This window comes from Astatotilapia calliptera, chromosome 8 (genome assembly GCF_964374335.1).
Source record: "Astatotilapia calliptera chromosome 8, fAstCal68.1, whole genome shotgun sequence".
Classification (NCBI taxonomy): Eukaryota; Metazoa; Chordata; class Actinopteri; order Cichliformes; family Cichlidae; genus Astatotilapia; species Astatotilapia calliptera.
The window spans coordinates 15,397,069-15,412,247 of record NC_137429.1 but is presented as its reverse complement, the minus strand read 5'-3'; the positions used below and the strand labels follow the sequence as shown (position 1 = coordinate 15,412,247).

At 40.7% G+C, this 15,179-nt stretch overlaps 1 protein-coding gene across 1 annotated transcript in view; it reads right to left on the bottom strand.

Moving 5' to 3' along the window:
- The window catches only part of ngfrb (nerve growth factor receptor b), a 33,437-nt gene extending 19,089 nt beyond the window's left edge, over positions 1-14,348 (bottom strand). The window contains exons 1-3 of the mRNA XM_026163027.2: positions 14,004-14,348; positions 10,149-10,290; positions 3,071-3,427 (exon numbers count right to left, since the gene is read on the bottom strand). Of these exons, the coding sequence (XP_026018812.2) occupies positions 3,071-3,427; positions 10,149-10,290; positions 14,004-14,057 (553 nt within the window). The 5' untranslated portion in view covers positions 14,058-14,348. The remainder of the gene's footprint in view (positions 1-3,070; positions 3,428-10,148; positions 10,291-14,003) is intronic.
- Between the last annotated feature and the right edge of the window lie 831 nt (positions 14,349-15,179).

The following is a 15,179-nucleotide window of genomic DNA, read 5'->3' as shown; positions in this document are numbered from 1 at the left end:
TGATTTTCATGATAGAGTCCTTCCTGTTTTCAACACAGTGCTCACCTAGGGCTTAACGTTAATCAGCATTCAATATTGTCCCTTGCGCACAGAGATTTCTTCAGATTTTCCTAATCATTTTATGATATTATGCACTGTAGATGATTAAATATTGAAATTCTTTGCTAAATACTCTAGGAAAATCAGTCTGTCCTATTCTGCATGTTTACTCCTGAGAGCTTCTCCCCTCTGCTCTTTTTATACCCAGTCATATCACTGACCTGTTGCTAATTAACCCAATTAGTAGCAAAATGTTCCTCCAGCTTTTCAGAACTACTTACTTTTCCAGCCTTCTGTTGTCCCTTTCCCAACTTTTTTGAGACGTGTTGCTGTCATTAAATGGCCTGTATTTGTATAGTGCTTTACTAGGCCCTAAGGACCCCAAAGCGCTTTACACATTCAGTCATCCACCCATTCACACAATGGTGATGGCAAGCTACATTGTAGCCACAGCCACTGGGGCGCACTGACAGAGGCTGCTGGACACTGGCTGCCACCCTCTGACCACCACCAGTAGGCAACAGGTGAAGTGTCTTGCCCAAGGACACAAGACTGACCGAGACTGACCGAGACTGTCCAAGACGGGGCTCAAACCGGCAAAATTCCGATTACAAGGCGAACTCCCAACTCTTGAGCCACGATCGCCCCACACAACAGCCTTATTTCTTCTTTACCCCCTGGAGTGAACAGACACACCAACATATCACATGACCGGTTTAAGATGACCTAGCAGCTAGACACAGCCCGAGTTTCAACTTTTGTTGAAAGTGCAGACTTTAAACTACATACCGGTTTTCATTATAACAGTGGAGTTATTTGGATTTCTTGGCAGTTTGATGTATATAAGTCCTACACCAAAAAAATAGATAAGAATTCAAAAGCAAAAATATTCTGAATCACATTTAGTGTTATATTTTAGATAGTTTCAGTGGATATTTGGGATTCAGGTATTTGTTTTAGTTTGATATTGCAAGGCACTATTTGCTAGCAATGGTTGGTGCAGCTCTCCCAAAAGTAGGATTAGATTTAGGTTTAGCATATATAGCAACTTCAACCTCAGAGTGTTGAATGGTACATTTACTCATTTCAAACATATGTTTTCTGAGTAATTTATGAGTTTTGGCATCATTGCATTCTTGTTATATTTACATCAAAATATCATTCCAGCTTCTTTGGGATTGGGGTTGAATTTAAGAATGGGTATTCTACTGATATACTCTTTGTGTCTCCTTACACACATTTTAATTTTAATTTACAGAACTAGTAATCCAAATCTAAAATTTGTTGTCTAACTCAGTGTTGGTCCAGCCTAAACAAATTAGTGCAGCAACAATTTCTGATTAATGCTAAAATCGCCCAAATACTGCAGTGGGACACAGGAACACTCAAGAGAAACTGTGCCTTCTTTGAATAAACAGGAAAAATTATGTCCTGTTATAATTATACCAAGCACATTCGACATTAGTTTCTCACTCATTATTGGCTCTTCTTTTATTTGGCCCCATGGGCTAAACCAAAAGCCCTCCTAGGCCAAAGAGTGCCATGGGAGGACGTACAAAAGGGTCCCTTTAGCCTCAGACTGGCTCTGTGTTCGCCACTGTGATAACAACATCCTTCAAACCACTTTCCCAACAGACTGCTTGGCTGATCAACAGACTCCTTTTATTGTCACCTCACAAAAGCGTTGATTTAATCTTTGAGGCATCAGATCATTGGAATGAGCAGTGACTCCAGTCATACAGAATTCCTGATTTGGAGTGTGATACCCACAGGGTGCAATGGTATAAAAGAAATTCAGAGCCCTGTTTAGAGAAATGACCTTCTTCTAAACCCTCAACATAGAGTGTGGTCTTTGTTTCTCTCTTGGGATGAGTCGCTGAAGACAATGAGACAAGCTTCAGTGTGGCATTTAGGTCGATGGGCCAACAATGTGTATAGTGTCGAACTTAGATGATCTGATTATGAGGCTGACAGAGTGGATGTCAAGTGTGTTGTACATTTCTTTCAGTGTCGGACAGCGAATTTGTGCTCACGTAGTTTCATTCAGATCGTTGTGACCCTGAGCGACACACTTCATCACTCATCCTTACTCGGCACAGAAGCTGAAACTTGGTTGGTATTTAGATCAGGTCACCTCACAAAGCCATTTATTAGATAGCTGACAAATAACTATATGAATGGTCTTAACACATCACAAGAATACAAAATCAGCAAAGTGCTGTAAACACTCTTCTGAGAGTTTGGTCCATATTGACATGATAGCATCACAAGCTTTGGTGAGTCTGTGTGAATTGTAGCCTCAGTTTCCTGTTCTTCACTGACAACAGTTACATCCGGTGCAGTCTTCTGCTGCTGTAACACATCTGCTTCAAATTTTAAACGTTGTGGGTCCAGAGATGCTCTTCTGTATACCTTGGTTTTTTTCAAGTGGCTGTTTGAATTACTGGTGATTTCTATCAGCTCCAAGCAGTCTGACCATTCTCCATTCTCTGACCTTTGATATCAACAAGACATTTTACCCAGATAACTGATGTTCGCTGGATATTTTCTCAGACCATTTTCTGTAAACTCCAGATATTTATAATTGTGTAGGAAAATCCCAATAGACCCCAGTTTCTGAAATACTCTGACCAACAACCACAAAGTCACTTTCTTCCCCATTCTGATGCTCAGTTTGCGTGCCTAATGCATTGAGTTTACACTATTTGATTGCTGAATAGATATTTGATGAATGGAAAAGCTAAGAGGTACTGGGTTTAGACTTATATTGTCTAAACATAATGAGAGTGTGGTGCTCAGGTGTCTGACTTTACATGGAACGTGAATTCCACACTTACAGCTTGTTGAGAAAGTAACACTTAAATAAAGAACTAGTCCGAGTACACAATCAGGGCGTTATGCCAAGAAGCTTGTTTGGTTTAGATTGTTTGCTTTAAAATACATCATGAAACTTTTTTTTAACTGTATATACATGTGCCATTTGACCCATTAGACTTCATGTTGACAATATGAGCTACTTAATATGTCCTACCTTGGCAAACCGTATCGCCGAAAGGGGTGCACGACTCTAACTCCTCCACCTCATCACAGGTACTGCAAGGAATACAAGGCTCCCAAAAGCTTTCCTGGTCCGAGTAGGTGTCCCCAGTGCAATTCTCACACTTTGTGTCACGGTCATCTTCACAGCTGTACAGCATTCCCTGACCTTCAGGACACTTAGTGCAGGGTAGACAATTCTGCGAGGTTTCATCCAGGTAGAAACCATAGTTGCACATGCAAATGGCGTCGGCGGAGTCAGTGCAGGGAGTATGCATGCGCAATAGACCTGAGCACTGCGTGCAGGGCTGACATTCCTCTGTGTGGCTTATGCTTTCTGAGAAGGTTTCACCTGAAGAAAGAGAGAAGAAAACTGACATGAAAGCTGTTCATTTAACAGAAAGATAAATACAGATAACATTCTGACAAAGCCTTTGCTATAAGAAACTACACACTCTTTTTGAACATTTCCACAGCCCATTCAGTTGGCCTCTGCAAATAGCTGAATGGCAGTCAGGCTCATTAACCAGTACCTAAAGCCATTAGGGACCTACAGTATGACTTTAGGTCATTACCTAAAGTTTATTGAGGCAACTGCTGTTGTGATTAATTTTATTGTATTTACCCATTGTTAGTGATACCACTTAGCCAAATAAGTCAAGAGTGTGTACATCTTATTTTCCAGCATCTGCAACCGCTCCAGTGATGTTATTGCACCCTTATTAAGCTGTCAACATTAGCTACACACTTTAGTTTAAATGAATTAATATTCGGCATTATTCAAATAACTGTACTGTGATTTGTTTTTAATGAGCAGGTTTCAAGTCTTTATTTTTATATTTAATATTTAAAATATAATATTTCATTTAGCTTTCTAAATATATTTAATTTTTTTTATTAATTTTAATGAGTGAGATTGTCATCTTGGGGAGAGTGATTACAAAGCACACAAAACACAGTGGATGCAGAAAAAAAAACAAGTTGAATAAAACAACCCAGACGTAGAAAAATGTTTTTTCCTTCACAACAAGCACATCTTAGTGAAATCCTTCGCACATTTTGGTTTTTGTCACTTCCACTGCTGTTCTGTCACGTTAACGTCTCCCCCGAATCACTTTTGTTGTCTTGTGTCAGCTTCTGTTTATTTGTTGTTGTTTTTGTTGTGTGTTTTAGCGTTTTGTTTTTTTTCCTTTTTCTTAGATTTCAGTACGTTTGACCTCTTGGGGCCACTGTAGGATTCAGTCTTCCAAAAATCAAGTTGGGACAAGGGAATTAAGCTATAAGGTTATTTTTCCTGGTGGGCATATAAATGCAAAGAGGTCACTAGGAACAAGAAAGGACTTTAACAGTATTTCATAAAAGGATGTTTCTAGAAAATTATCATCGTTACTTGAAATGTTTTGTAAATGACATGTAGTGCAGTATATGTGCAAAACTTCCAGGACAGATATAGATGCAAAGGACACAATCAATATTGCATGTTTTATGGAATTGTATTTCGGCTAGATAGAGAACTGGGAAACCCACTAAATTATGCAACAGACCCATTTGTAAGAGCAGCTCGTGTGTGTATGTGTGTATTAGAGACTGGTGAATTTATCTTGGCAGAATCTAACTTCATAAATTCTGCCAAAAATGTGTTGTTGTTGTTTTTTTTATTTCCAGTTTCTGACTCTTGCAGAGTTGCAGTTTGTCCTTGGCTAATGCAAAAATATCAAATAAGTTCAACAAAATAAATACTTTTTGTGGAAACTGTGGAAAAGCATTGTACCATTTTTTTTATAAACTGCATAAAGCAAATATAAAGATCAGGTTGCTAATCTGTAGACTAACAGCACCAATGAGTATCTATGATAATGGTAAATAAGATGGAAGTGAACTGCTTCGATAAAGACATATTTTAAGATAAAGCAAAAGAAAACAAGTGCTTTAACTCTGAGGGTTATGTCCTCAACTACCTGCTTTGTGAGCAAGGTGGTGAAATGTGTGCAGTTTACTGTAGATTTTTTTCTTGTTTTCCCATCTTTAAAGCAAACTGAAATAAACTAGTCTCTTGTAGGAGACAGAAGGCTTTTGGTATGCAGTCTGCCATGACCCTCTGCTGTTCAGTGTCTGATAGCGTATCAAGTTTTTTTGGTCTGCGTCACTGGCCCACCAACCTCGGCGAATGCTCTGATGATGCAGAGATTACAGCAGAGATAGGGAGAGACAGACAGACACGGACGGATGGAGAGAAGAAAAGAAGGTCGTGTCATTTGAGAACCCGATGAATCTGTGTGTGCAGTTGTGCCTTAAATTGATGGTGTCAAATGTGGGTCCTTCACATTTTTTGTTTAATTCTGTCTTCAGAGGTGGACTATTGTCCTCCCTCTTTATGTGGGCCTGTTGCAGTCGTGTACTGAAACCCTACCGCCACCATCACACTCCCCCCTTGCCCCTATTATGTCCCACTACACCCTCCCCACTCTTGGACTACCCTCACTCCCCCTTCCCCATGAGTGCTCTCAGAGCCATTATCATAATGCCATGCATCAATAATGCAAGTCAATACATTAATAACACTAGGCTGTAGCATGGAGAGAAGAGCTGGGGGAGTGGGGGTTGGTTATGGTGCTGGAGGGAGGGGGAGTACTGACGGCCTCTTCGTGGTTCGGCGTATCATAACTTTTACTACTTGTTTAAAACTGAATCCTTCGCTTTGTTTTTAACACCCATAAAAGGAGTCCTGACTTTATTCTCTACGGCTCCGAATGTGTGTTAGTCTGTGTGAGTGTGTGGGAATTTTCCTGGACATGTTTGTACGTGAGTGTGTGTGAACCATTTACTGAGAAGTTTGCCTTGTTTCTATTCCACTTCCACGTACAGCTGTACTTGTTCTGTTTCATCTCCACTTATCTGCTCATTCAGCCAAACTCCTCAAGGGCTTTGGCTAGCTATCTTTTTTAGCACTTCTGCCAGGATCCTGTTAACTATCTGCACTAAATGAAGCCTAGGAAGTCTGTGTCCTATAAACAGATTGGTGTGCAATCTGATTCTATTAAAAGTAGGCGATATGCCTGAACCAGCACATGGAAGGACACATGGTGGGTGGAAGGAAATGTGATGCTTTTGTTTTGAGACTCTCAGAGAAAGCAAAACTGTAACATATTATGGTTCCTCATGTAAGAGTTGAGCGGCACACAGGACATCATACCAATTCAATTAAATTCAATTTAAATTTAAATTCAATTTTACTTATTTGGAACCAAATCACAACAACTGTTGCCTTAAAGTCTTTATTATTATTATTATTGTAGAGATCCTAAAATAATACAGAGAAAATCCCAACAAGCGGTGACAGTGGGAAGGAAAAACTCCCTTTTAACAGGAAGAAATCCCCGGCAGAATCAGGATCAGGCGGTGGGAGCCATCTGCCATGATCAGGTGGTGGGGAGGAGAAGGAGACAGATCAAAAGAGGCTCTAGGAAGAGAGCCATAGATTAATAATAACTAATGACTGGATTCAGAGTGGTGTATACCACCAGTCATGAGTAAAAAATGTGTATTTCTAACTGGATGAAAAGTGGTTCCTGTAGGTTGCTGAGAAAAGCAGTCACACAAAGGGTGTTTCACCAAACACCTCCTTGTGATTGCTTTGGACTTCCACTCCTTGCAGGATTGTGGCGTTGCATTTACAAACACCTGAATGCTCCAAAGCAGAAACTGCCAGAATGTCTGCTTTTTTAGAGGTGATCACAATTGCTGATCATGAGTTAATCAAGGGTCTTTGATTATCAGCATCTGACTGCTACTTCCCCTCTTAATCCGTATGGAAGCAGTTAGCGTGTTATTACTTTTCCCCATGGTGCGTTTGCATTTCGGCTAAGTTTTTATCAAACAAAAGTAAACATGTGGTGTAATATGTCACCTTTTGTCATTCACCTAACGTTATACTTACCTTATTTTAAGACACATGTTTTTATTATGTCCCAATATGTAAACCCTTAGAGTTCAACGAGGCCATGCTTTCTTTTGATTATAACTGTAATTCTTTTGTAGTAAGCCTGAATAAAAAACCATTAATTATTAACACTAAACTGGAAACAGCTTCCAGCGTGTGGTTCACATGTTCTGATAAGTAAAATGCCACATATCTCCTTCTTAGTGTCAAGGTTGTTCCTACACCATGACTCAAAAGCACATGAACAAAACCAAAACTGAAACATGGGACCATCCAACGAGCATGTGAATGCACAAAAACTTCCCCCAGTCTAATAATACAGCACGGCCTGCGCTGTGATCTGACATGGGGAAACATCACAGCGATGATAAATGACATATTTTTACAATAAGAAACTTGTCTAAAATGTGTCCGGCCCTTGGGAAAGGTCACTAACGCTCATTCATGTTAATCTCACGAAGTAATTAATCAAACAAACTAACAACAGACAGTCTTTTTATTTTGTTTTGTAGCCTTTGCAACTAAATTTGTGGTTCTGAAGCAGGTGAAAGAAAAAGAAAGAAGCCACCAGCCAAGCTTTTATGCATATCACAAGACAATGTTCAGGCTGGCTTGTTAAAGCATCGATTTGATAAGCGCGCTGTAAATGGGCTGAATAAAGAAACTTCAGCTTCATATCTATGCGTGTGTTTTACAACATCATTATAACGTTATCTCATGAACAGATATCTGCTTGGCATTTCTCTGTTTATGAGCTCGAGCAGATCTTGTCACCATCTGTTTGTTCACGCCTGAGCTGAACCAGCACTATAAGACTGATAATTATTATCCTTTGGGACATTTCAAATAACTATAATTTTAAGCAGACAACAGAAGCTTTTTTTTAAAGAAAAAATAGAAATAGAACAGAAGACAGTTTATGACAAGAAGTCTAGAACTAAACGCTTTTATGCACAAAAGCAACATATCATTAAGTTGTCGACTAACTCTAAACACTGAAAAACACATACATCTTTCAAAGAAGACCCGCAATCCTAAATAAATAAATAATCTACATCCACGTTCTCACGACTTCTCTCATGACCTGAAGTCTGAATCATTTTGTGAGTGTGGGTTTCCTTGGCTCATGGGTTACCATCCTCCGCTGGCTCAGGGAGGTTTGCAGCTACTTCCTGGCCTGGTTGCAGGATGGTTAGGGAATTCATGCAAGAAAAACTGGCTGTAGACCAAATGTGTCCTCTGTAGCTCCGGGATGACCTCAGATTCTAAATTTCCCAAAACATTTCATGCTGTTAAATTTTCCCTGTGCCAAAATGTGGAGCTGTACCACACTGAGAAGACTTTAAATACCTTTTTGAGCTCTGCAGTCACCATTCATGCTTACCAAATCTACTGTGACATAACAGCTTGTCTAATGCACTACACATCTTCCAACAGAGTTTTTTTTCTCTGACAGAATTTGGAGCTGTTCCCGCTCTTGAATCCTCTCAACATCACTGTCCTCAGAAAGCCTTTCAGCCCAACAAAGCCTCTCTCCCTACATGGTAAAGGCCGTGAGGAGGGCAGAATACTGGAGAACAATTATGTCTGGCATCCAATTTACTTCCAAACATCCAAAAAAGTTTAATGCTTTAAATTAAATGTAAAAACATTAAGAAGTCTGTTACTGTCTGGCATACAACACCGTGGTTTCATAAGAGTGATAATCTAATTTCATCCACACTAATGTTGAGAGCTGTTTTGCTGGGTAATCTAGCTGGGAGCTGTTTTTAGGTGCACTTACATGATTCAAGGGATGCTATTGTCAAATCAAAGGCTAGCTGGACAGCCCTGAAATTCAAGAACTCAGAGCATGAATCGTAATGACTTTGAAGTCCTGTGACTTCAATAAAAAACATCATGCTTCGGAAACACTGTGTCTTAATAGCTCTGATGATGGCCTGATTATGTGGCGGGTCCATTTTTTCTCATAAAAAAATGGACAAATAAACAAATCAAGAGTGTGATGTGGAAATGTTAGCCTGATTTAAACCTGGATTTTTTTGTATTGACCAGCAGGGGGGCTTACTAGGCTGTAAAAACAAGACAAATCATAGCAGTAATCAACCCAACTCCTTACTTCTTACGACATCTGTAAACACTTTGCTAATGAGTTTATGGTCTCAATCCTTAGTTTAAAGTCAATGGGAATGTAGCATGATGTTCATTTAGTAACTTATGGTCCCATTTAGTTTAAAATAGACAAAAAAAAATCAACCTTCATATGTGCCTACTGGTTTCAAAAAGCTGAGATGTCAACGACACAAATACTCAAGCCAAGGCTTCTTTAACAAAGTCCACAAACCAGTGGGCAGAGTCATAGCTCCGTACATCTTTTGTATACAGTCTATGGGTAAACATAGCAGTAGAGACTGTCATGTATATGTCCTGTAGAATCATATTTATTATGTTTAAGGATGAACTGATTTAAACATAAATGTAATGTAAAAAACAACAATGCTGGAGAGCTTTTGCTATCATAAAACACAAAAAAATATAATTAAATTTACATTTTAAAACAGGAAAAAATAAATAAGCTTTAAAAACGGGCTAAAACTAAAATATGACACATGCTATACTACTATGAAACAACAAAGATTAACTCACTATAGCTGCTGATATCCTAATAACAAAATCTAGCTTTGCAAAAACTACAGAAGGCTGTTGTTGAGCCCAAAATTATTCACTGTCTTACAGTTTGGCGGAAGGATTTTGGATTTTAAATCAAACTTTGAAGGAAATTTGCATTTGATTTACAATCCTCCATAAACTGCTGTTGGAAGCATGTGTTTTCTCCAGGGACACACTCACAGCGGAAAGCTCGAACAAGTAGGAAGAAGACAGAGGGTGAATTTCAGGGCATCAGTTTATCATCTTCTTCTATCAGATGAAACACTGATGATCAGAACCAGAGACTACACGGCGTGCTCGTGGAGCTCTGCTCTGAGGCATGTAACCAGCACAGCTAGCTCATTCATTAATGTTTGAGTGCATGCGTCCGGGGTTTTTTTCTGTGTATTTGCATCAGAAACCCCTGAATCTACGAGTGTCCGTGTTCTCGTGACATTTAGACAGCTGTTTGTGTGATACTCACTATCGAGGCACGGCTCACAGACGGTCTGTTGGGCCCCACAGGGTTGGACGACACCCTCGCCGGGCTGACACTGCTTGCAGCATTCGCCACTGTGTGTATACTGGTTTGATGGACATGCTCCCTTATTGGCCAGGGTCCCAACCTGCAGAATGACAGCAACTCCATTAACAGCAGCAAATTGAAGATTGTCAGTAAAACACACACAAAAATAATTTTACAGATAAAGTTTAATGTTTTGTCTCAAGCGAAGCAATGTTTCATATTGTGCAACAAGCACACTTCATATAAACTCAGTCCCACACCGCTGGCTGAAAAGGCCATCATGCTGGAAAGAAGCCCCAGTATTTCACAAGAAAGAGCATTAGAAAGAAAGGAAAAATAAACAACGCTCTAGAAAACGGAAATCTTTCTTACTGTCTGGCATCTGCTTAGGTTTATTTTGGAAGGACTAAACTAGTTTAGTCACGGGGCCAGTGAGGACCCCGAAGGAAAGTGGGAAGAAAAATCAGAACAGTTGTGAGATGATTAATGGCAAAGCCTCACAAAACCGTCCACTTTCCACAGTCCCTTTTTCTGTTTTCTCTGCTTTTGTGCAATACTACGTTTTCTTTTCCTTGTCTGGCTTCAAATAAAAATAAATTGTAGAAACAAATAATTCTCTGGTTAAACTGCTTACATTTTTTGACACACGGGATCTGTAACTCGAGGTCACAATGAGGTCCTGCTTTGTTTTTTTTTTAAACGGTCACATGGAAGTTTAAGAAGCGAAGGCATTTATAAAGTGCGAGCACACAAAATAACTCATCCTCACAAAGATAAAGCTGGTCTTATCTACATTCTGCAAACAATAACCTGTTGAGTGCGTTATCAAAGCTGCTGACAGGTGAAGACATCTGTGTGTGTCTCTGCTCAGGCATAAATAAATGCATGACACTCAGGCTTGAGCCGGGACGTGTCTCTACATCTTACTACAACTCTTAAGACCTATGAGTGTGCATGGCCTTTGACATTATATCTAATAGCTAAATCTTTGCTTTCTTCTGCACACCTTAATCTCTAAAGCAAACAAGACAAAGTTACATACTAACAAAGCTTTATGTTTTCCTTTTCCGCATATACATGATGATTTTTAAGCTGATATATATGAAATCAGGACCGTCTGCTGTAAGCCAGTGTATGTCTAATGAGTTATCCCATTATTCATAGATGAAGGGTGTAAAGAAAATTGTGTCTCAGCCTTGTTAGACCACATTAAAACAATTTTTAAGGCACTTTTTTGTTTTTATTACTAAATGTAAGTCAGATACAGCAAATATACTTAGAGAGGACGGATGTGGGTATGTTGATGGGGGCATTTTGCGAAGGAGGTACAATCGCCTGACAGGCGTCAGGGTTCAGGTGTGTGTGGAATGTTACTGACGAGAGAAAGGAGCTCCAAGAAACATCAAATGTCCCCTCGAGCACCTCCACTGAGTCAGCTGGCAGATAATGTCCATGAGTGTGTGGATGGGTGTGAGCATGTACGCTTTCCTTTGGACCTACACAAACACATACTCGCTGTTGCTCTCAACGGTGTCACGGTTCATCGAACTTCAAGTCTTTGGTATTTAATTTTTCATCCTCTAAATGTTCAAGAATGTTTTCAGCCTCATGCAGGAAGTTTTTATTTGAAATGTTCCATTAAAAAAATGCCTGGTTAGTTTGATTCATCTATTATTTTCATGAAAGTGCACAAACTCTGGGAAACAAAGACAGTTTATGTTCATCGAGTGAAGCTCCTAATTCTCCTCTGACTGTTGTAACACCAAATTCTCTCTGTGTGACCTGCAACACTTTCTCCATGCGGTGATTTAAGCCTCCAAAATGTTTCACTTTGTAGCTTCCTCACAACTTCAAAGCCCTTGCTCTCTTCCTCACCGCAGCTCACGCTCTACCTCACGCTCACCTTTCCCATCTGCACACGCTCATCACTCTACAGTAGCTGCTTCCCCTGAGCTGCCCGCTTCGTGTACTCCACACACACCCAACCAAACATTCACATTCGTGCAAACACATTTACAAACCTTACATGTGAACAAACCTGTTCCAAAAGTCAAACTGACACCTTTGAAATGACTCCAAGTTCCAGCATTTTGACAACTGCGTCTTTTTTTGTTGTTGTACTTTTATTTTACCCTATTCTAGCTCCAGGTGAGGGTGTGCAGCACCAAGACGCCTCAAAGATGAATAACCGAGGTTAAAGTGCATCAGTAATGTCTGCTGGGCTGTGCAAACAGAAGAATTAGAGGGCAATGCGATGTTCAGCATACGGCTTGAGCAATAGAAAAAAGAAAAAGGATGCAGAGCACTGAGCAAGTTGCAGCTCGACTTGCACGTTTCCTGCTTTTTAGATGGAAATTTGTGGGCTGCATGCTTCAACTTTTGTCAGCCAATTTCCCTGAAGCAAAATCAAGAAGTAAGAAGAACACACGCGCGCACGCACACAAATGAATGCACAGAAGCATCTGGACACACCACTTTCAATGCTCCAACCAATCTTACTAATGCAACAGTCAATTTTAAGTTGGAGGCACTTAACCTCTGGACCTCTGCTGTCAGCGCTTGTTAAGCCATTAGAGTTCCACTAAACCAGCCTTCCAATAAACTGGGCTTAATTTTAATCCAGACGTGGACCCTAAACTGCTGTTGGCCCACTGGGTGCCAGTTACATGACAACCCCGTGCCTTCGCAAACAAAGCTGAATCATCACTTCATGGAGCGAGAGGCAAAGGGAGAGAAACAGACAAGAAGCGAGCCAAGTGAGCATGTAAGGGGGAAAGGAGGAGAGGAAAAGTGAGGGGGCTGGGAGTGGGTAGGAGGGTGGTTCAGACTCTATCAATATTACATGTGCTGAGCCAGCAGAGGATGTATACCCATCAGTGGGAGCAGCTGTCACGTATCAGTGATGCAGCCGGCTCCAAAAGCCAAGACATTGACGAGCTCACAGCACAGGCTGACCGTGTCCATGTAACAGACAGTTTGGCATAGTTTTCATGAATCCTCATAAGGTGGTGGATTTTCCTTCCCTCTCCCACATGGTCATGTTTCCCCCCTGTCTCCCTCCCTCTATGTTTACTTCCATCTCCTGCATCTGCTTGTTTTTGCCTCTGTGTAGCTTCATCTTCCAGGCCTTCGCAGTGGTGAGAATCTGTGCATCGCCTAGAAATCGCCCTACAGATCATGCTTAATGTTTAACTTCCTGTATGCCCATTATCACAAGTTTGCCTCACAAACTCAGTAAATCGAGGAATTCACCAAAGTTAAACCAAACCCGGGCTTTACTGGTGATCTCCTCCACAGAGCCCACTGTTACATTGTTATTGTCCTCCTGTCTGTGGAGCCACATGTAACTGAGAAGGGTGGAACTACAGATCCACAACTGAGGCTATAGAGTATCAACCTGAATGGCTCCTGCATACATCCATTCTTGCTTCACAATGTCAAGCCAGGGCTGCGGGTGGGACAGGTGCAGAGACACGAAGGTGGGCACCACAAATACCAGTATCATCTAACACGACTGGGACTTTAAATCACAGAGAGAAAAGTAAAGATTTTCAGGAAAGTTTTCTCTCAAAAGGTGAAGGGCGTGACAGGCTGGACGGGAAGAAAAAATATTAATAAAAAGAAAATAAAACACGTGAAAGAGACAAAACGTCCCCCACACACTCGCACCAGCTTTTAACCACCTTCTAATGGGACCATGTTGATGCGCAACTGGCATCCTTTTTGCGCACGATGTGACAGGGAAAAATGTAACCAGGTGAAGTTGACGGCAAATATTTAACACCCACGATGATTATGTCAGAGAGTACTCACCGCTCCAAGCAACACTGCTACGAACACGCAATACATTCTGTGTCTTGTTTGCATCTTTCCAGGGAGGTCAGCCGTCGGATGCAGGGCAGAGTGATGCAGTCTTTAGTCTGCACTGAACTCGGTTGTCATTATTGTGTGTCTTTGCAAATCTTTTGGATTTTGCTGTTAGAGTAGGAGGAAATAAATAAGAAACTGTCCGAGTAAGTGAGCTGTGTCAGGTGTGAAACCCGCAGCGGGAAGTCACTAAGTCCGTGAGCCCTAGTTGCAGATGCGATCCACTCGCTGAGATTGACCCATCGGACTCACGCCTGCGTGCGCTTCTTTCCTCCTACAGCGTTTCATCTGGCAGAAGCGCTCAGCGGCTTCAGGGAAGGGCCCGTCTCCCTCTCCACGCCCACAATGTGCGCGCGCGCACTCACACACACACACACACACACACACACGAAATAGCTCTTTCTTTCTCTTTTTTAAATGGTTAAATTACGTGGTAGTTGCTGTTGAGTCGAACAAACCAAGTGTTTAAAAAAACCAGACTGCCTCCCGTCTAAATGAGCCTCCTTTGAAAAACTTCTGAAAGGAAGACATCCGTCAGACTGAAAACAGAAGTCCCTTCAGTCACACGGATGTACACCTACGGATGTCTGCAGCAACATCCACGCTGATGATGCACAACCAAAAACAACCAACCAACAAACATACAAATAAAAAGTTAATTTTAATGAGAGTCGTCTGTCCCAGAGGTGTCGAACGGGCGGGGGGGCAAATGAGCCCAGCAAAAAGTCCAATCCGGCCCAGTGCACAGCCTTGGATCAAGAGAAGGTGGGCATAAGTTTTTGGACTTTTTAACTCGTGTTTTACAGCTGCCGATATATATATATATATATATATATATATATATATATATATATATATATATATATATATATATATATATATATATTACAACAGAGTAATACATCAGCAATTAACAGAAATCTTTCTGTTGTTTTTTTGTTTTGTTTTGTTTATTTATTTTTTATTTTTGTTTACAGTCCGTGCACGGTGTATTTTTTAAATGAGGCATTGTCTGTAAACTAACAAGAACTTTCTGTTTTCTAATTACAGGACAGTCTAGGCAATGAGCTACCAGAACCGTTTCTGCAATGTAACACATTTGTTTCTTACAATTTATGCCAA